The 23,021-nt window shown below is 43.8% G+C and overlaps 1 protein-coding gene across 2 annotated transcripts; it reads left to right on the forward strand.

Annotated features, from left to right (window-relative positions):
• Nucleotides 1-484: 484 nt before the first annotated feature.
• hmgcll1 (3-hydroxymethyl-3-methylglutaryl-CoA lyase like 1) lies at nucleotides 485-22,712 on the forward strand. 2 transcript variants are annotated; one of them, XM_061228165.1, is made up of 10 exons: nucleotides 485-639; nucleotides 3,086-3,417; nucleotides 4,279-4,356; nucleotides 7,907-8,014; nucleotides 9,084-9,179; nucleotides 9,676-9,824; nucleotides 12,340-12,403; nucleotides 12,686-12,874; nucleotides 21,662-21,787; nucleotides 22,449-22,712. In XM_061228165.1, the coding sequence occupies exons 2-10, from the start codon at nucleotides 3,322-3,324 to the stop codon at nucleotides 22,548-22,550; spliced, it is 1,008 nt and encodes a 335-aa protein (XP_061084149.1). In that variant the 5' UTR covers nucleotides 485-639; nucleotides 3,086-3,321; the 3' UTR covers nucleotides 22,551-22,712. The 2 variants fall into 2 exon arrangements, with proteins under 2 accessions (XP_061084149.1, XP_061084150.1); XM_061228166.1 differs by lacking the exons at nucleotides 485-639; nucleotides 3,086-3,417 and having other exon boundaries at nucleotides 4,329-4,356; nucleotides 7,907-8,001.
• Nucleotides 22,713-23,021: the final 309 nt, after the last annotated feature.

Consider the following 23,021-nt stretch of genomic DNA (forward strand, 5'->3'; position numbering starts at 1 on the left):
GCACGTGTGCTGGTCGTATCACTGCGAAGCTCTTCACGAGACACGATTTACGGTGTTTGTTATCAGCTCTGCTTGTGGAAGCTTCCGCTAATTGGCGCGCTGGGAGTTTTTTTGGGGGGCGAGGGGAGGGGGGGGGGGGGGCTTTGTTCATTAGCACACGGGTGATTAATTGCCATAACTCCCCACTTCAGAAAACTGGCCGGTAAAGGGGCCAGATTCAACACAAACTGCGCAACATAAACCGTGCAAGCCCAGACAGTGGTAGCTAATCATATCATCGGCAGCGTAAGCCGCTGATCTCTTGGCTGAGAAACGGATCGTGTGAAAGCACCTGCCTCGCACATGGCAACCCGTTCTGTGATTCACTGATGAAGCTGAATAAACGGCACCCCCCTCCTCCCCCCAAAAATAGAAAATGGAGAGAATTCTCCTCCTCACATCCTCTAGATACGCATCACAAACACGAGACTTCCTCGCTCTCTGCCTGCCCTGCGCTGCTCTCAATAAGCCACGGTGCCCTGCAGGACCTGCCTGTTTCTGTAAAGTAAACCACCACAGCTGGGATTTGTCAAGATGAATCCCTCTGCTTTTCTGGCCCTTTTCATAAATGTGGAGGTGGAGTGGCCATCAAAGGACGAGGTAAAAAATACCCAAACTAATCTAGTGTATGCCAGCTGGCAGCAATTCAAAAACAGCTTTTAAAAATTTACTTTGAATGAGCAATTTCAAATTAAGCGAAAGGAAGCCTGCTGCCATGTAGTGGTGGAAGGCGAGTGTGCTCGCCGAACTTTAGAGCAATAATAAGGCTCCCCGGGCTGACTGAAACCTGTATCGCAGAGTTATAGAAATATGACATAATTTTGGGTTAAGCTGGCTGTGGAAGACAAAAAAATACAATTTATATTAGGGATCAAAAACATGTGGTTATTTTTTATTGTGGTTATTTTTTATTTATATCATTTTTGTTTCACAGTACCTGTAGACCAGATTTGAATGTTTGCATGCTTAAAAAAACAGACTGAATTTAAACTGAATTTAATATACGTAGGTAGGTCTAAAATCTTGGTGCTCTTGTTTTTGCATTATATACGAACATTACACATTTGGCCTGCATTTGCAAGTGTTGCCCATTGGATGAGCAAGGCGCACACATTTACATGAGAAAAGCAAGCATAGTTCCTTTAATTTATTTTGACTTCAGATTTAATCACTGGATCTGCTCTAGTATCACATACTACGGATATGGGTGATGGTCAACTCTGGAGGCCTACTCCGTTGCTTGTTACTTGTGCTTTAATCAACTGATTTGTGCATCAGCAGGAAATGATGTCCTACCATATTTTCCAAATAGCATCCTAATAATAAAGAGTTCCCAAGGAGCAAAATGTAAGATTTTGTTGGACCATTATGGGTGGCAAGTTTGACCATTCTTGTTGACCCTTTTTATATTGCTGACATGCAAATCTAACATTAGCTCACTGGTGATCTCATTCTTAGTATAACAATACCATAGTATAGCAATACCAAAACTATTAAAAATAAGAACTTTTTTAGCACTGGTTCTTGTCAGATGTCTCAATCATATTTTATTTGATCTTAACAGATTATAAAATGTTACTTGTGTCACTTGTGTGCATTTTCAAGAGCAGCAGTAGTATTTGTATACAGTCGACTCCTTGCTTGTGATCACACATCTGAAGTGAAGTGTGGCATTACTTTGCTTGAAGAGTAATAAAGGCAAACTCAGACATTACAAATCATTTGTGTAAGAGACTGTAAAAGCATTAGTCTCATCCTTCTTAGCCAAGTATTTAAGTGACAGACATCTCATTGTCATCAAAAAAATAATAATAATAATACACGAACCAGCAGGCCCTTTGCACAAGAGTAGATAAAAACTGTGCAGTTAAATCATGACCTTATGCTGGTAATTATGCAGCTTACTGTCATGAATTACTGTAAATAACTGCCCAATAACCTTCAGAACAACTTGTTCCTGCTTTTCCTGGAAACTGAATTGACGACACATGGAAACCAAAACTTGAAAAATTCCTTCTGTCCTTATTAAAATACAAACAATCAGTCCATTCTTCTTCTGATGACTCGCTGGTTACTTTAATGTTTCATTCCGTACGTTTGACTGTCATAACTGCGTGTCCTCAGCTTCTGTTTCCTGCTAATGGAAGACACGTGTGTGCTCTAGAATGGAACCGTTTGCCAGTCTTTAAAGAAAGGCCCGTCTTCCTACACACAGTTAATGACAGAGTGTGCGGAAAGCAATCTTTTACAGGAGAGTTTTTATAATTAGTAGCTTACTACAGTCGCTGACTGACATTGAGAGGTGTTCTGGCAGGCGCTTGCCCACGTTTGTGGTGAAACATGGAGCCAGATTGTTCTGCACTCTGCGAAATTGATTGTGCGGCTGTTTCTAATGGGACACTTTTACATGCTGAGTAGGTCTGAACCGGCAGCCATGGATGGAGAGGAATTGGGTGCTGAGTGGGTAGGTGGGGGTGGTTGTCGAGTTAGCAGCAGGCTCTTTCTGTCTGCCTTATTGTTTCTGGAAAGAAGACTTGGGCTTCCTTTGGCCCTTTTTTAACATCTGGATGAGGCTGCACGGGCCTGTGGCAGGCAAACAGTGCCATGGTTTTACAGGCGGATTGCGTTACCGCGCGTGGTTGATGTTGGCAAGGCGGGCTGCCTGGCGACGGATGCGCCGTTTCAGTCGCCGGAGATGAAATGGAGCAGCCTGTTTGCCCCAGAGGTTTGGATCTCTGCCGCGAAACTCAGGGTCGCTGAACATGTCCAGCGATGCAGGATTGAGAGTGTTGTAACAGCCCTGTTCATCAGGCCTGCTGCTGCTGATTCAGGCCAGTAGCGCACTAAGTCCAGTGCACAAGATATATGTGCTTACCCATTAGTCCCCGGGGCACTGTGCTCTCACCCAGTTTCTCTCTATGACTGTCAGTCTTTCCCTTTATTTAATTCTCCCTCCCACTCCCTGTTTTCATCCTTTCTCTACTCTTCTCTCTTTCTCTCTCTCCCCCCGCCCTCCCCCTTCATCCCTCCCCGGCCGGGGATGCAGCTGCCATGGCAACGGCTGAGTCACCACCGACCGCGTTCCGCCAATCACTGACGAGCCTCCGCGGTGAGCTCCGCCCTCTGAGCCAGCGCGCGGCAGAGCCGCGACAGTCCGGAGCCGAATAGGCGAGCAGAGCTCTCACACACACACACACACACACTGTTGCGTGAACCCCACACCCCCCGCTCACGCCACAGGGGACCTACGGGGGCTGGGGAACCGGACGCGGGGCCGCGGGGATGGGTAACGTCCCTGCCGCAGTGAAGCACTGCCTGAGCTACGAGCAGCTGATCCAGGACTACCCGTGGCTGTCTCACAAGCTGCAGGAGGCCCAGGTGAGATGAGCCCCTCTGGGAGAGAGAGAGAGAGAGAGAGAGAGAGAGAGAGGGGGGGGTGAGGGAGAGAGAGAGAGAGAGAAGGAGAGTGGGAGGGAGGGAGGGAGGGAGGGAGGGAGGGAGAGGAGGACTCAGCAGAGTGAGCTACCGGGCGGGGGGTGATGGGGAATGGGTGGGCCCTCTTACTGTATCCCGACACAATGCAGGCCCACGCTGCACTTCTGCGTACTGTTCTTAACATGAAAGCCGCCTGCTATGAGCAGAGTGCTTTACGGCAAGGAGCCGGCGTCAGCGACTTTGATACAGCCCATGTAAAATGGACGCACTGAGAAACGAGATCGTTAGGCCGAATTATCAATAGTTAATCTGACAGGCTGCCCAAACATTGTGCCACTGGTGATTTGGGGGCTCCCCGTCGAGGCTCATTGGGGGTGGGGGGGTGTAGATGGAGCGGAACTTATAGCCTGAGCAGCCTGTCATTTCCCAGTCACTAATCTCTCTTGTGATTTAGTGGTATTGCAACAAATAAAAAGGTTAAACTTAGCACAATCCTCGGGGACTATATATTATTACTAGCCAACCTGATTTTTTTTGCATCTTAAATGTACTGTAGATGGTTATTCTGACCTTTTCATATTGCCTCTAGCTTTTCCAGTTGACGGCTTTTTGCTGTGGAAGGGAAAAAATATATTTCCATGCATATGGAAAATTATTCAATGGCTATATTGCACATAATGGCTCATTGAGCTGTAGTTTCTGCATTACCTATTCACCCTGTTTGTGTTGATAGGGTGTTATATTAAAGAGAAGATAAATCTGTTCCATTTTCATTTATTTGACATGGTTTTTCCCAAAATTCAGAGTGGAGCTGTGCACAAGTACCCAGAGTTTGTTAAAGTTGTTGAAGTTGGACCTAGAGATGGGCTGCAAAATGAAAAGGTGAGGTACAGCCATTTTGTTTGTAACCACCTTGAAGTGGTCATCTGCCTTTAATCTGTAGATCAGTGGTACCGTTTAAATCACACTTTACAATAAGGTTCATGAATTGGCATTAACTAATGCAGTTAATGTATTTGAACATCCTTAATTCATGAATAAGCATGAAATTAACTTTTCATTAGTTCATATATTTGTTACCTACTAGCTAATGTAATAGGTACATGCATATTTATACATTAGCAAACCATTAGAAACTTCTAGTTAACTATTAACACACACATTAACATATTTTTTAAATTTACATTAATTAATGTGGTTACCATAGATTAATGATGTACATATAGTACATAACAAAGCAGCAACTTTTCAGTCATTGTTTAACAACTCCATTAGTTAATGCCAATATAACTTTATTATAAAGTGTTACCACTTTTATTATGTTTGGATGTTTGTTTTAATTCTCTGAGGGGGCATATTATAATTCAGGGAGAATGTTACCTTGAGCTAAAAGCTTGCTTTCCAATGTAATATTTCCAGAGCCAGCATATAGCCAGTAAAAGATAAATCATATCCCGTTTATTCACAACACAAATGTAAATGCAATTTCTTATGTTGTACTGGAGCTTATGTCTTTGAGTGCAGGGGTTTCAGGTTGCATTTGCAATGGGTCAGGTCCCATTTTTCCCAAAGTAGTTTTGTCACCTGCATTTCAGTCCTTCAGGTCAGTAGAGTGGTCTTTGACAACACATGTTCTTCAATTATCTCCTCACTCCTCCCCTGTCATCCATGTTGAGAAGTCGACTGTCGTTTACAAATGGCAACAAATATTCCCGCTCATATTCCCAGTGTCATCTGTGGGACGTAGCCTGCACACACAGCACAGTTATATTACCTGCACAAAAATAGGGAGACAAATTAAAGGGCAGGCAAAGTGGTGAACTCACTTGTAGCAGGGGTAGGCTATTAAAGTGAAAAAGATGAATAGATTAAGTGACACAGATTAACTGAAACAAGCATACATATATTTTAGGTTACACTGTCATTGCTTAACGGTGATGGGTGTAAACTTTTCCATATGAAAAGATGCACACCTTCTTAATCTGTGCCAGCACAGCAGTATTTGGTTGTGTTCATTCATAGGTCCACAAATCTGGGAATAGAAACTGAGGTAGTGGGAATGCACAAGCACAGCGCTACTATTGAGAAACGGACATAATTTGGGGTTGTCCAGGGTTGAACTCAAAGCCTGGGTCAGGTCATGGATAGCCCCTGTCTTTTGTCCTGCTGACAGATGGCTCCTCTTGACGGTTTCTTTACGACAAGTCTATAGTTGTTTTTATTGTAAATATCAATCTATTCTTTTGTTTTGGCATGGATAAATTGTAAACAATACCGAAGTATATATTGAATCCATGTTTACTTTCTTTCCTCCGCACATAGCTCATATGCTTTAGAAATTGGAAACTGAAAATAAGGGTCAGTGTAACTTTTTTTGAAGAATAGCCAGGTAATATGCATGACTACAACCCCTAAAGGCATAACATCTCTTTCGCAAGCTGCTTTTGAGTTTAAAGTATATTTTCTGAAGTGCGTCCATCATTGCACACACAAACGGTCTGGGCCTACTGATAAAAGTAGACAAACCACTTCTATTCCTGGTAAGCTGTATGTATCTGTGAAAATCAGTCAGTTCCTTATATACCTGCCTTTTGTTCTGCTGGCAGAACTCAAAGTGGTAAATGCTTTTTTCATCCATTTTATTAAAACCTCATTGACCTCAACTTAATCCCCACCCCATTTTCATTGTGCAGAGACTTAAGAACCTGTGAGGAATTTATGATCATAACTCAGTGTTTGATTGCATTGTAATGCTCACACACTTAATGCCGTCACAGAATAATCCATGTCCATTCATTTTGTATTTCTGACAGTCCATGTTGGGCTGTAGGATGGGCTTGAACGAATCGCTGGGACATTTCATACACAAATACAAGTCTGCATAGTGGGCTTAGAGGGCACTTATTACAGTACAAATAGGTGTTTGCACAAAAGGAATGTTTGACTGTACCATCCGAATACAGTGCCCTAGAATATCAAAGTGTGACCTACCTCCAAGGTTCAAAGGTCACAGGTTGAGTGGACTGTTTGTTTGTGCATAACTATCACATGTGAACTTTGACCTGTGCACTGCAAGCCAAGTGACCCACAGGGTGATTAGGGAAATATTTCCCCATAGATAAACAGGCAGCAGATAAGAGTATTGGGTGAATGTAGTTTTTTTTTTTTTTTTTTAACACAACTTCACCTAAGCTGCTGTCCTGTCTCCTTTGAAAGATATTTTATACCTCAAGGGATTTCCTGGTTAAATAAAACCCTGTCCTAATTATGACCATTGTTATTTCATGTGAAATGGAACAAACATATTTCACAGATACATTCATTAAATGATGAGATTCTCTGGTATAACAGCATTTGACTTCCAACGGGATGGGTTATGCAGTTAGAGGTGCCTATATTGGCTAACATGTCTTTGATCTGTACTCATTTCACTGAATGATTATGATATATTTTACTGAATGATACTTGATCTGCCCATTTTACTGCATGATTTGCAGTTTAAGCATACATGGAATGATTTGCAGTTTTTAAGCATACTTTCAAATGGATGTATGCCACATCTTCACATTTTTCACAAAGGGCACATTCATGCACTGTATAAATACTGTGCTAAAAAGAAAGGCTAAATGCAAGAGGAAAAATAAAGCCTCAAAAGGTAATGGCAACTGTCAGTCATTAGACTAAAGGTACGTGCAGGTTTTCCGTTAAACGTTCCCAAGAATCGATGCTTTGTTCCTCGTTTAAACTGCCAAAGACAAAGACTTTCTTGTGATACATGGAGCCTGCGGGTTCATGAAAATAGAATGAAATACTTCAATTTTTTTTTTTTCAATGATTACTTTCAACATGTGTTTCACATTTTTCCTTCAAGTACTGTATTGATGAAATGAACACAAACTGACCTTGAAATATATAGGAAACATAACATGATTTTACCAGATGGCTCATATGTTATGTTTCGTATTGGGTAGGTCACAACTTTATCATTCCCACATTCAAACTGTTAAAGTGTTTTGAAACCTCTAAATTGGTGGCAACTATGCACACTGCCACGGATTCTGGGAGTTTGAAACACCAAGTTCAGAATCCTTTCGGAACGCGTTCACAACATATCACTGTTTCAAAATATTTTCATAAAATGTTGCCCTGTCAGAGCAGGAAGTAAAAAAAAAACATCATCGTTTGTGTATTAACAACATATCAACATTTTTCAATAAAAATAATAATTAGCTTTCCTGTTCTTGGCATTTTATCTGACACTTTTGCAGTATGTTGAGTGGAAATGTAGTCCAATGAATCCATTATCAAGTATATAAAAAAGAAAAGAAAAGTAAAAGAATAAAATATGGCTTGGATCTGTATATCCACACATTTTAGATCTCCAGAGGGATAATATCTTCCCAGGCACTCAATCGATTTTGTCCTTTGACAGGAGATCGTTCCAACAGGAGTGAAAATCCAGCTGATAGACATGCTATCGGAGACGGGGCTCCCTGTGATCGAGGTGACCAGCTTTGTGTCTTCAAAGTGGGTACCACAGGTAGTATTTCTCCTCTATCCTCTGAGACCACGCTGACTGATTTGCGGCTCCACCATTGTTCTCCGCCCAACTACAGAGAGCCCTGCTCCACTAAAAGCAAACTGCAGATGGCCACTGTCTTTTTGTTTTACACCCACAGATGTTTTTGGATACTAGGAGTCCCACAAAGTCCCTGTCTACAGTGTCTTGTATTTGATTTGTCCCCAGTAAAACACTTTTTGGACAGCGGATAGTTGTTCAGCCCCCCTGTGAGCGGTTTGGATGTTTTACAGCCTAAACATTACAGGTGGAAGTCTTGGCTTTGTCATTAGAGTCTGCCACACTCCAACCCACTAGGCAGTTGGCTTCGTATTACCAATACCAGGGATCCTCACGTAACTACTGCATCAGTTCCTTCTGACAGATGCACCATTTCTCAACAGGCTGCCAGATTATACTATTGAGAAATGCGACTCTGATCGGCGCCACCTCTCCTGTTGTACTGTGTGGCCCATAGTGCAGTCACCTATTTTATGTCATGTTCACCTGCAGTGTGCCCTGTTTGGGTCTAGGTAGTACATCTTAATTTCGGAGAACAATGCTGGGTAGTTGTATTAACATAGTTGTTAACTAACTAACCCCTGAAGTCGATCTGTACCGCTTTATGGATTTGTACATCATTGATTAATGCGAATTCGTATTGAAATTAATATTTGTTACTGGTTAAATCATTTAATGAAGTTTACCGTATGGATTGCTCATGATTAAGTTTTAATGTAACTCATACATTAGTCAGTAGTTAACAAAAATATTAATGAAGTAAATTTCCTGCTTGCGTAATGCATTTGTACGTCAATTAATTCATGTTAATTGCCAAATCTTATTGTAAAATGTGAATGCTTTTTCTTCTGTTACTAATCAGCAGGTTTCTATCAGTGTTGTAGACATAAAGTTTTATCTAACTGAAATATAAAATGAGCAAGGAGAACTTGATTTAACAGAAAAATGGTGGATGGGATTTTTCTTTTCAAAAAGAAGAAAAAAGCATCTGGGTCTCCTTTTTTCTCTCATCTCCACCATTTTTCTAAAGATGGCTGACTCTGATGCAGTGCTTCGGGGGATAACCAGGTCACCCCAGGTGAAATACCCGGTCCTGACGCCAAATGTTCGAGGCCTCGAGGCAGCTGTGAGTGATTCTCCCGTCTACATCTTCATTCATAGATATTTCTGCTCCACTCAAGATCCAGTAGTTACAGCATTGATCAAGGCTCATTTCCATGTTGAATCCAACGTACAAAACTGCTCTTTGTGATTTTAATGCTACATCATGAGGTCTTCAACTAACCTTCAGATCAATTACAATTTATATTTTAGCCATTTAGCAGATGCTTACAAAAGCTGAATTTTAACACAAAGCAAACTGCCAATAGGGTTAATTGTAAGTCGCTTTGGATAAAAGCGTCAGCTAAAGAATTAATGTTGTTGTTATTATTATTATAAATATTATCATTGACATTTGATGTAATCCTCTCAAAAAAGTACATAACTCAAAATAGAAGCAATAGAAAAGAATAAAAATCAAAATGGCTACTCTTTGAAATCATCGGTTCTGGTTTACTGCTTACTGCTGGCCACTGCCTGACGTGTTGTGTTTCCTGTTGGTTTGTTCTATGTCGTGGAAGGTTGCGGCCGGCGCTACTGAAGTAGCGGTGTTTGCGTCAGCCTCCGAGACCTTCAGCCAAAAGAACATCAATTGCTCCATTGCAGAGAGCATGGAAAGGTTTGAGCAGGTCATTGGGCTGGCGAGGGAGGCACACATTAATATCCGAGGGTATGTATCGTATTGTAACTACACAGCACCTCTGCATGGCTGGTATAACCAGTAACCAATAATTCAACTTCTGAACAAATTCCAAGTTATACATTCATAACATATGTACATATACACACAAATGCGTACACCTAAACATACATGCACCTGTGCTCAAATGCGCACACACATGCACACATACATATGCAAACATACACCGCTTTTACTTAAGTTGTTTAAATACATCAGTTCTCCCTTCTGGAGAGTTGGATATGTCAACCTACGGGTGCTTTTTTTAAAAAGCCTAATATGTTCAGGGAAGTTGTGGTCTGTAGTGAATGCCTGTTACAGAAGCTACTTTGGTCAAACTCCGTCCTAGACCATTTCTCTTTCCTTCAGACAGTTTACATGATATTTCAATGCTGCAAGGCATGAGCCTTGTACTGTACACAAACGGTCTGAAATATGTCTTCCCTGGTTTTCCTTTATTTGTTATAACGGTGTTGATATGTAATATTGTCATGGTATTTGTTTGATTTAAACCGAGCTTTTGAAAGCGCGCATACAGACAGGTTCGAATCGTTCCAGGAGTTATGGGTAAATAAGCAGAGCTCCAGATGTGCGCTGAATCGGGCGCGTCGTATCCGTTGCAACTCGAAGTCCAGATGTGCCTGAGAAAACAGCGGTGGCCGCGCTCTTTAATCTAAACGAACACAAGGCGGAGTCGCCATGGCAACGCATCGGCCTTCACAGCCATATTCTGGAGAGAATGTGACTGAACGACAGTCGCCAGAGATGATTGAGTGATGCTGCCATTTCCACGGGTCCGCTGAGACACTGTGGAAATTCCGGTAGCCAGCTGAAGTATCGTCTGACTGCCCAGAGCCCAAGAGAAACATTCACTCCTTTTTCACTGGCTAGCGTGCTACTTCAGTCAGTTAAATGCATATGGTAATGGCATACAAACTCCTACAAGCCTGTCCTCTTACATTGTTCCTCCTCGGCAGTGTCGACAGTACCAGGAAAAGGAAATCATTGTGTGCTATACCAATGACACCGTTTAAAATAAAACTGGCAACCAAGGAGACATTGGGAATTAGTGAATTTGCCTTCACATGGACTATAAAAAAAGTTACTTTCCTACACTCAAACACTTTACTCGTAGTAAACAATGCATTGATTTTTTTTACAGAAATATTACCGTATGGATTTCATTTTTCTATGCTCCAACTTTCCACAAAGATCATTTTCTCAGTTTAAGCCCCATGGTGCTACTGTCAAACCTATTCAAAAGTATAACATGTCTATGTGTGGTATCTCCAGAGAGGAAATAAGCCCATAGTGATGGTTCAGTTCACTGCTGTCGACATCACTTACACACTTAAAATTTAATCTTCCGAGCTGCTCTAGCCTCAGAACCCCAATTGTGGTAAAAAGATTAGCATTTGTACGTCTGAAATAAGAACGCGTTAACAACGCTTAAAAAGCTATCTGACTGACCTTAAATACCAGAATAGGAATGCTGGTTCCAAAAGGAGTGCATTTGTGGCTTATTGAGGAGGTATTTATAGTCAGGGAGCCCCAATATCAGGCTGTGATTTAGATGTTACTTACTGGTAGGTCTGTTCCTCAGTGTACCTCAAACTCTCATGTTGCAAGAGAAAGACATTGGCATACTTTCTTTCAGTATGATATGTGTTTGTGTGTGTATTAGGATGACAGGTATGCCATCCGCCCAGTTATAGGCCGGCAAGCCACACTCCCTGCCTATACGGAACGGAACCAAATGTTTGGCACTTTCAGAGTTTCCCACAGAAATACCTACGGTGACCACAGATTCTTACTCCATGTAAACATTCATTTCTGGACCCACTGACCTCATGTTAAGGCACAAGTTTCAAATACAACTTTACACAGCCATCTTCAGCTTTCTCTTCTACCTCCTCTTGTTCATCGTCTCCTCATTTTCCTCCTCATTTGTAATGCAGACACATTTTCCTTCCTTTCTCCTTCTTCTCTTCTTCCTCACAAGATTGGCATGTACTATATGAGACAAAGGAAACATCCATTGAATCAACAAACACTAATATTGCTAAACATCAGGTTTTTCATATACACAGATATACAGTACGTGCAAATCTAAACAAAGTTCCTAAAATGTGTCTGCATTACAAATTATAGAAAGAGTTATTGTGCCAGGTTGTAACTGAAATTTCATCATGTTTATTTTGTAATTTAACAGGCCAAATACAGTGAGCTCCATAATGTTTGGGACAAATACACACACCCACACATTCTCAGTTTTTACATAAGGGCTTAATGCACTTTGCTTTCACCATATAGAACATTACAGTACTTTTTATACCTAGCTCCCCCCATGAACACATTAATTGTTTGATTGCAAGTTCAAAATTGTGGAGTACACCGGCAATTAAAAAAAAAAAAAAAAACATTATGGGATACGCACTGTATTTGTAGTCAGCCCCAACTCTGTATGCATTTTTATTCTATGAATATATCTCTATACATTTTTAAGGTATGTTTCCTGTGCTTTGGGCTGCCCATATGAGGGAAATATGGTGCCAGCTAAAGTGACAGAGGTAAGGCTGTTTCAGCTGCTTATTTTCTCACATCTGAAAATGGCAAACTGGCCTTTTTTTCAGCCATTTTAGTCACAGCCTATCATTGTACACAGTGCAGTGCATTTCACAACCAAGCAAGTTTGCACAGTTCCACCGGGACCTAAGTTGTGTCTACATGCGTCTAAGTTTATACAAGCCTGAATTGGCCTGCGTGGAGCCGGAGGTCTCTGCTTGTTTATGTTTCCAGAGAGTGTTGTTTGGATGAAACTCTCTCTCTCTCTCGCTCTCTCTCCACGGTAGGTGGTGAAGAAGCTGTATGGCCTGGGCTGTTATGAGGTCTCCCTGGGTGACACCATTGGCGTGGGAACGCCGGGCTCCATGGCAACGCTGCTGGAGAGCGTTCTTAAGGAGGTGCCCAGGCAGGCCCTGGGTGTCCACTGCCACGATACCTACGGGCAGGCCCTCGCCAACATACTCCTGGCACTGCAGGTGAGGGACGGGGCATCTCGCTTTTCTCAGGAGTCTTACTGCTGCTGTCCTAGCCCTCAGACGGGACAAAAGGGTGGATTTGTTTTTCTCCATTTTAAATGGTTAAATGGATTACAGAAGTTCAAAATGAAGTCGTGTGGGCGTTTATATTCTTCACGAAAATTCTAAGATAAAAATGTATATGCAAAGAAGGTGCTTAGTCCATGGAAATGAACGTATAATAATGAGACAGCACTCTTCACAGGAAAACATGGGAGAAAAAACTTACGCGTTTTGGAGCAAAGAGTCTTCATCGGATTACAGAAGATATTTAAGATTGAGTTCTGTCAGCATTACACGTGAGTTTATGATTGTCAATGCATGGAATGGTTTTCCAGGTCTTTTTGCAGAAGCAGAAACTATTGGGAACACCATGCCTGCCAAAGTGTTGAACACTATCTAGGAAGTAGGAAAAATGACGAATCTAACTGGGCTGAATGGCCTGTTCTCATCAGAAGTTCTTGTGTGTGTCGTGACCACAGCCACTGTCCACTCACAGCAGGACCATGAACTCACTAGATACTCAAATGCCTGGCAGGTTATATTTGTTTGCATGTGTAATACTGGCAGCTGACCTGATGTCAAGGATAAGATCTTTTTTTTAGTGATACATTTGCAGGCATTAGCGTTGTGTCTTTCCAGTGAAATGACAAAGGCAATGTGCAATCTCGTAACCGTCACGGTGTACATTGTTCCCGGACAATAAAGAGTAAAATGCTATCAGTCAATTTGGGGCTAAATGGGAAATGGGGAAAGGTAATACTGGTGATTGAATAAAGGCTATTCTCAAGGGAGAGTTGGATAGGAACTCCTGACATGGCCTCACTGACAAAAGCAAAAATCCTGAACCATGTTGAGCAAAACAAGAACTCATTCCCTGTATCTGTGTGCGTGTTTGCGTGGTTACAGCCTGTGAGAACAGTTCATTGGTATAGCTGCATCTGTTTACACTTCAGAATCAAATACTGTCTAATGGTCGGTTCCCAGAATGGCAGGTCGTATTCTTTTACGGCCTTCCCGCTGTGGACCCAAATATGAGGATTCTGGGGAAGAGTTGTGCGACCCGCCCCCCCCCCTCCAGGTCCAAGGCTGGGTACCTCCCCAGCCTCCACCCCCCTGCTCTTTTTCAGCGCTAACGGGGGCAACAGATGGGTCAGGGTCGACACAATGGCATGCCTTTTCAGTGTCTATTTCATATGACAGCGATATGGAGAGAGTGAAAAACAGGGACAGGGAGGTGGAGAGAGGGGAAGAGAGAGTTATTTCACAGGCCGTGTGACCCGTTGGTTCAGTAATACTGTGCGATGTGCGGCCACGCCAATGACGCTTATCTGAATTTGAATTTGAGAGAGACGCCCTATTGCCCCTGAGAGGTGTGGTCTTCCAGATCACCTGTCTCTAAACTGTCCTCTTCGACAAGAGGGTGCCAAAAGTCCCTGAGGGAAATCTCCTCTTTCATCCATCCCTGCCGTTTTGTCGAATGGGTAAACCCTCCAGGCATTTAGAGCTGCCTCCCCTTAAAATCTCCCAGATATTCTGTATTTCCACCTCTGTAACTTTCTTTTTTTATCTATCTGTCCTTTGATCTCCCTTGTTTATCTTTCACATGAGCATGGCTAGTAACATGGTTCATTGCTGGATAATGGCCGGTTTCTGTTCATGGCAAAGGCCACAGGCCCAGGGTCATCCAACTCATGTGTGGGCAGACCACTCAGCTGCCTGTTTTACTGCAAACCGCCCTGTAGCAGGGTCTCCGATTTCAAAAGGCTTTTGAAGTGCTTCCTTGAATATACCTGTTTTGTATCACCATAGCATCACATTTTGATTTCATCTTCCAGATCATACTTGTCTTTAAGCAGCATCTGGATTTCTGTGACTGCTGCTGGAGTTTGCTCTGTGAGAGAATTTTGAGATAAAATTCCGAATTCCTTCTATTGTTTTATTATTTTAAATAATCTGACTGATAAGAAACCCCATACGGGATTTGTAGTATAATTTGTCTCTATCCTGAATGAATTCTGCCTGTACTCAATGTAAATGCTGAGTTGAGTGCCCTCAGAACTGGCTCCCTCGCCATTTAATAATAACCCCCCCATTTGGGAAACATTCGACGGCACTGTGCTGGGAATGAGCTGCATTTCTTCTGTGTGAATCAGCATAAAAAGCCGATTCATCACAGTTGCCCCAGGACCACAGAATGTAATAAGTTTAGCTGGCCATTTGTCCTCCCCCATCTAAAGAAAAATAAAACATGATGGAAATGAAAGATTTTTAGCATGGCTTTTTCATTACAACGTGCCAGTAGTTCACACCCCCAGCTGTGACTGAAATGAAGTGGGCCAACCCTGCCAGCTTGCAGTCATCTCCGCTTTTGTCCCTGATAAAGATGTCCCATAGTCTGTCTGGCCTGCTTCTCAGAGCCTGCATTTTTTGGCTGCCTCTTTGACTGTTACAAACCCACCTTTGGCAGTCCACACAATGGGAGAGTCTCCTTCCTTTTGACAAGCTCTTCTGTGCGAACCACTGCCGGTCGACTCTGATGGAGCATGCCGGTCTGAAACCGTGTGAAGGGGAATTAACTTCAGCTGAAAACCACTAAAGCCCAAACACAAATCAGCCCATAGTCAGCACAGCACCTCATCTCTGGGGGGAAAAAAGAGATCTTTTACAGTACAGGCTTATGGTCAATAGTTTGAGCTTTTCTTATGCAGAAGCATGGGATTGGAGCCATACGTTTTCATTTTAGGATGTGGGAAATGTAGTGTTAAGACCGACTGCTTCACAAGCGGTAGTTATGCAGGTTTCTGCCGGACAGCGGTCACGGAGATGCCGGGCCGCAGCGGGGAAGACTGAGAGGAGAACAGTAGGGGGTGCTTTCAGTAGCTGGAGGTGAAGATGAGGGGCAATGGCTGGGGGGTGTTAGACAGAACACATCACTGGTGGGCTGGCCATAAGGGACGGAGTGCAGAGTGGGTGGAAGAGTGGTGGAACACATTTAGTTTGTTTGTACGCTGGTTTGTTAGCTTATGTTTAGTCTAGTTTATATATGTATGTGGCCACAAAGTAGCTAGCTAGCTAGCTAGAATGTAGACACATGATGGCACAGTCCATCGGACCAAAACAAACAATGTGCACATTTTCATTTGACCTGACTCGTCTCTAAGTTGTGCTTTTATGTTCCCAGGTTATTCTAAATGTATGGCAAAAAAATATCTGAAACCTAAATGAAGATCTGAGCCATTTCACCCATTTTGGCACGTACTGGCTGTGCTGCAGGATACACAAACTAAAATACATTTTATAAGCTAATTTATTGCACTGAAAATAAAAGGAAATGAATTCCTTTCCATTAATAGACGTTTCCATTGAGCTCTTCTCATGCCATCACAGGGAATTACTGCATTACCATACATCCAGCTTTTTCTTGCATCTGATATGCTTAAGGGGTTGTACTACGATAATAATAATAAACAATAACATTTAAGCCCACCGACTGTGGCTCAGAAACCTTAGCCGAAAGTTCTAATTTGGGTCTTGTGCTTCGACATTAGGTTGCAATTCGTAACGCTGGCTTGTTAGTTTCCATAAGCTAATCTTGTTGTAATTTGCTGAGACAAGACCTACGAAATGCGGCTTTAATTAGAGAACCTTTCCATTGAAAATGCACAAACTGCCATTGACTCCATGGAGCATGTCTGTGAAACCACTGCGAGCTGAACAGGATATGGGTTCACAGCTGGCTTCTTCCGGCTTACACGCTGTATGCTTTTAATTACATTTCTTTTGTTGTCTTGCAGAGGAAAGATTAGGCTGCTTCTTTCAAGTTATAGCTTTAGAGACGCAGAATTAGCTGGATTTTGTGCTTGTTGCATTGATAAGAGTTTGGAAAAAGAAATAATCAGTTACAGCAAACGTGGAGCGATATCCAGTGTCGAGTGACCGGTCGGGTGCGAGACCACAGCTGTACCTTTCCTTTAAAGTGCTTCTTAAATCTGGTGACACTAATGACATGACAGGTCACAATTAACTCACTGGTTTAATTGATGCCTAGGCTTAGTGGCTTGTTATGCAGAGCCTCTGCTCTGGAGCACTTGGTCTGGGTCTAATATGAGTACCAGGCTGGCCTGCTCTGGAGCACTTGGTCTGGGGCTAATATGAGTACCAGGCTGGTCTGATCTAGATCACTGGGTCTGGGGTTGGTATGAGTACCAGGCTGGCCTGCTCTGGAGCACTTGGCCTGGGTCTAATATGAGTACCAGGCTGGCCTGATCTAGAGCACTGGGTCTGGGGTTGGTATGAGTGCCAGGCTGGCCTGCTCTGGAGCACTGGGTCTGGGGTTGGTATGAGCACCAGGCCGGTGTGCTGATGAGACCCGGTTCTCTCAGGCCCACACCACGGTTCAGTTCAGTTTTGCTTGAGGTGCTAAAGAAATATCCAGAAAAGCACCTGGTTGGCCAGGTTTCCCGGTTGGAAGTTCTAAAGCATGCTGAAGAAGGTCTTGGTTTGACGGGTATCCTTTGATGGGTGTCTAATTCTCCCCAGAAAGAATGCATGCAGTGAAACCAGAATTAAGGAAGTGGCACTGCCCCTCCCTTCCCCTACCATGGGCAACAGAAACCCAAAAATGTCAAAACATCCCCGCCAAAAAAATACAAATTTAAAATAACACTCATTTTATTCTATTTTGTATGCTATTTTGTATTTTGGGGTTGCGGGGAGGGTCCACAGAAACGAGCGAGGCATTCGCGCTGCTGGCGAGGGGCAGCGTTTCTCCGTGCCTCTGGGCATCTGCCAGCGCACAGACACGGCCGTCACAGCTGCTTACAGCCCTTCTCCCTGCGAGCGGGGTCTTTACTTTGGAACCTGCTCCATAGACACTATTCATGCCGCAAGCTCTCCCGGGCTACAGTTTCCTACAGTCTTCTTCATCAGTGTAATTCATTTATATATTTTTACTACCTTCTCGTTTCGCCACAAATACCAGGAAAAGATTGTGGTTTTGCCGGAGCATGGGTGTTTATTTACCACTGCTCGGAAAGAGCTTTTCCAGGTTGGAAAAATGTCAGCTCTACAAGTTACCCGCTGCGAGTCAGTGCCCCTGTGGCCAAATCTCGCTGTTTATTTAGAGAAACGTCAAGAGTCTGATCTGGCGCAAATTCTGCCACGGCCGTTCCAAGGGATACAACCTTGCAGTCATCGATGATGTGGTTTCCGCTCTAAGCGTGGGGAGACGCTGCCTCTGAGGACCACTGTGAGCAGGGTGATTAGATTAAAGCTGCAGGCCGTATGCGTGCACCCAAACCCGCCAGCCTCCCCCCCCCCTCATCATCACTGACCTTCATTAACCTCCTGTCCTTCACGCGGGATCCGCTTCTGGAACCTTCTCCCCGCTCACCTGGCCGAACGCTGCCTGTCACGCGCTCGCGACCGCCCCTCTCTCCCCCCCCCCCCCCGCGCAGACCGTTTGCCGCGGAGAAACGCAAGCCGCCACAGTGCTCGCTTTTTGTTCTCCCCGAAAACTGTTCACCTGAGACCCCTCAGGCCCGCTGCGGTCGGGGCGGGGGGCTCTGGCTACGCGGGCGCTGGCACGGTAAATTACCGCCAAATGTTTACACAACAAAAACGTCTGCCCAGTAGAATATCCCGCGCTCGCCTTTTTTAGCGAAAAGAGCGAGGTCTGGAAATGTACAGCGAGTAGATCACTCCTCGCTGCCAACACAAACAGCAATTACAGCCCCGGTCCGCGGCAATCGCACGAAAACCGGCCCGGCTCCCCGAAAAAAGGCCTGCAATTAGGGCTGCGGTCGACGAGATAGGGGGAGAGGGGTGCGCTGATTGTTTCGGGTCGGGGGGGGAGCTGTCCCGATGCTGTCCCGGGGTCAGGATGCGGGTAACAGCGTTAATTTTCCCTCTCTGTGGGATCCCTTCCCACATCTGGCTGGGAAGCTGGAAAACTTCTTTAATATTCTCCTGACAGCGGAAGGGTACATGTGGAAAACATTCTGATCTCTTAATCTGCAAACTCCCCCGAAAAAAAAAAAAGGAGGCTGTATAATTTGCGACAGTGAAGACAAAAGATTCCAGAAGCTGCTGTGGATGTCCCTCCAGGGGGTTCAATGAAACAGCGGGATATTCATGATGCCCCCCTCTCAAAAAGTACAAAAAAAAAATCAGGCAGAGATTATTTGACAGTGATTTTATCCCTTCCAGAACTTTTTCAGAAAGTGAGTTATAACATTGAGTGTAAAATATTAAAGTTTCCCCCCAAAAAAAATCCTAATAAATTTCTAATACCTTTTTGGCTACCATGTCTGAAATATGTGAGTGATCTTGTTGTGCCTTTCAATATGGAGTGGCTGTTATGAGTCAGCTATTCCAAGTGGATCCAGCTCTGTGTGTAACACTCCCAACACTCTCCTACCTCACAACACCACCCAAAAACAACGGCAAACAAACCGCGGAGGAGCGCCCCCTGGTGTTCGCTGTCAGAGCTGCTAGGCCTTTGTTAACAAAGGTGTATAACAAAGGCCAGATTCATAACCAAAGAAATTAGTCATTATAAATATCAAAGAGAGATGTGTCTGTGCTTTTGAGCTGGGTCAGAACATTCCCTGTCAAGTCAGAGCTAAAGGAATTTATATATTTGTATCATCTCTCTTGTTTTTGAAAGATGTATGAAGCAAAAAAAAAGAATGGAACTGGAAGTTTGGAAGAGGGTAGTTATCCTCCACTTTCTGGCTGTCAGGCTGAATGGGCCAACAATAGCTCAGGCTTGCTGGGGAATGACCCAAAACGCTTCATTAATTCTCATATGGAGTCCAGACGTTTGTGGTGGCTCGTAAAAAGCATGTTTTCCCACAGAAAGTAAAAAAAATGTGCAATCACTTCAATTGCGGGCATTGTTCGATCGAGCTCAGACCCAGGAAAGTAAAATGGGACAAGAAAGACACCTAATCCATGATTATTATTTCATATGCGATGGGGTGTTTGTGCAGGGGAGGGGAGAAGACCGAGCCATTGTGTCCAGGGACTTTTGGAGGTAGCCTCGATGTCATTAAAACCGAGTTATTCCAAAGACCAGCATTTCAATTTCCCGATTTCACCTGGCCCCCGTACAGTAATGTACCCTTATGGAATTATTCTGTTTGATTTGGAACCCCGGACGGTACCGCAGAGTGAGGAGGTAATGCGAAGTGTGTTTTTTTGTGTTTAAAACTACTGGATGGGAAATGATTCAGTTCGATTTTGTTTTATTGTCCTCCCTGGGGGACAATAGTTTCACAGCTTGATGTTGGACACTGCGTAGGCGGACCTGTAGGTGTAATCAGTGTCAAGGTCACCCTCTTGTCTGAAAGATTTGGGTGGTTTTTGCCTGGGAGCTCTCGCTAAAATAACTCCTTCTGCATTTTGTGATAGGCTTTTACCTCTTGACCGTAATTGTACGTGGTCAAAATGGAGCACTTGCAACGGTCGTTAGCAATGATGTTTGCAGTTCAGGTTACCTTGAAAAAAGGTCCACGCTTTCCTGTGGAGGAAGAACAGTCGCTGTGAAAACGCTCTGGACACAACCAACTGGCAAATGCTGTGCTGAAGGAGAGCACCCTTGTTCTAAAAATAGTTTCTGATCTCACCTCATCCCTCTCCGCACTCAGTCAGGGTGTGAGCAGGTCCCTCATGACACAGGTTGCTGTTTACCCGAGCAGCAACATGTAACTGTCTCAAGGCACTGGCCTTCTGACCGAGCTCCCACCTCTCCCGACTCGGTTACCAAAACCTGGACATGTAGTCTTTTTCATTACATTACATTACATTACATTACATTATTGTAACTATTTCATAACTCACATATTTCCTCTTCTCTCCATTCGGAATGGCAAAATGTATGTGTAGGCCTATTCCATCATTACAACATCCCCAGTTGGTTTTGGAGAGAAGACAGACGTGTTTTCTTCCAAAAGCTGGGATGCCAGTGAGCTCCACTTCTCACCCTGAGTTTCTCCGTCTGTACTGCACAGCGAGCAGCAGGCTCTTAGTAGATTTTCTCTTGCACAATGAGACCAGGATGATGCCATTGTCTGAAACCCTCCTTGTTTTAACGATGCTATGGTCTTTTATATGTTGCCCAGTGGAGCAGTTGGCCACAGCGGGCACTCACTGTAGAATGGCTCCAGGCTCCAGGCTTTCCTATGTGAAGCTCACCTGAAAGGCTCCGCTACTGGAAAAGCTAAACACACAAATGTCATGAATAACAAAAATTTGTAGCAATAACAGGGGTATAGTGAGCCCCCACCCAAAACAAAATATATATATAAATGAATCAGACTTGAAACACCTGGATTTGGGGTGTAAGTTCCACAGTGGCCTAGGGTGCTATTGTGCAATGCAGTACAGTTGTCATTTCCAGACCAAATCTGCGATACATTTGAGAACACAAGCTCTTTGTTGGGAATGTTGTTGTTTTTGTAAAGAAAAAAGAGAAAGGAGGAAAAAGCGTAAATTTGGTGGCAGCGCGTGTCAGACGTATGAGTCGTGTGAGAATAATGGCGTTCCCCAGGCTCTCCGCAGCGCAGGTTACAGCACGCCGACACACAACAAAGGAGCCGGGAAGGACCCTGGTTTCATGTGTGTGTTTTTTGTTTGAGGGGTGGGGTGGGGGGTGGGTGGTTAGGGCCACCTGGATTCATGTGTGTGTTGTTTGTTTGGGGAGGGGGGATTTCTGGGGGCACTGATCCTGTTTCTCTCCCGCAGATGGGGATTTCCGTGGTGGATTCGTCAGTGGCAGGCCTGGGGGGTTGTCCGTATGCCCGGGGGGCCACTGGCAATGTGGCCACTGAGGACGTCCTTTACATGCTCCACGGCCTGGGGATCAAAACGGTGACTGTCCCCCCTACAGCACCCCAAAACAGACCCCCTACAGCACCCCAAAACAGACCCGCTACAACGCCCCAAAACAGACCCCCTACAATGCCCCAAAACAGACTACTTTTAGTCACAACAGTGACTGTTACCCCTACAGCATCCCAATAACAGACCACTTTTCATAAAACAGTGACTCACACATACAATGCAGTAAAACATACCACTTCAATTAAAACAGTGACTTCCACCCCTATGATGTGCTACAAAGAGACCTCCTTTTAGTTACAATAATATTGTAATCCTGCTGCGCTTAGAACATCCTAAAAACAGAGCCCATTCAGTCAAAACTGAGGCCTACCCTCTCTTGCATCTGTAGGTGAGCCTCTGAGGGCTGTTGTGCAAGTTACCCCCCAGTTACAATTCAGTCTGTAACTATGAACTATTTCTAAACCCCATTAACAGAATGCACTTAAAACATGTCACCCCCACACCAACCCATAATTTGTTTAAGAGTGCTACCTGTCAGAGTGTTTCTGTTCGCTTTGATTTGACAGCCTTTCGTTCACTACCCTCCTGTGTCCTGTACATATTTACAGGTCTGCATGATGTTTCTTTAGCAACTGCTCCCCCTGCTGGTAACATGCTAGACATGCAGGTCTCCTCTAATCCTCTGCAGGGAGTGGATCTCTCCAAAGTGATGGATGCTGGGGACTTCATCTGCAAGGCCTTAAACCGCAAAACCGGCTCCAAAGTCGCCCAGGCCTGCCACCGGCCATAGCTCCTCTACCAGAGCCTAGATGTATTTACTGTAGGTCCTTCCTTATATACGAAGCTAGCAAGTACTCTTGGTAATGTGTCCTTTTATCTCTATGCTGCGTAATCTTTCCTCAGAGATTTCATACTTTATTGTCAACTTAAAATAAAGACACTGTGCACTTTAGTTTTAATTGCTACTACATTTAGTGCTTATTGTCTGATTTTCTAACCAAAGTGGGGTTTTTTTTGTATTTACAATATACAAACTATACATGTATTTATGTATTCATGCAATACTACTGTATAGGCTACTGAATATTAAGTTCATCATATTGTCACATGCCGTGACACACCCATGAGAGGATAGACGAGCTTGACACAGGGAGATATCGAAAGTCCGGTTATTCAGTTTCACAGGAGCGAGGAAGGGAGAGAGAGCGGGACTGAACTATTAAATAAACAAAGTCTTCACCCTTCACACGGGATCGGGGTC

The sequence above is a fragment of the Conger conger genome, chromosome 18, assembly GCF_963514075.1.
Source record: "Conger conger chromosome 18, fConCon1.1, whole genome shotgun sequence".
NCBI lineage: Eukaryota > Metazoa > Chordata > Actinopteri > Anguilliformes > Congridae > Conger > Conger conger.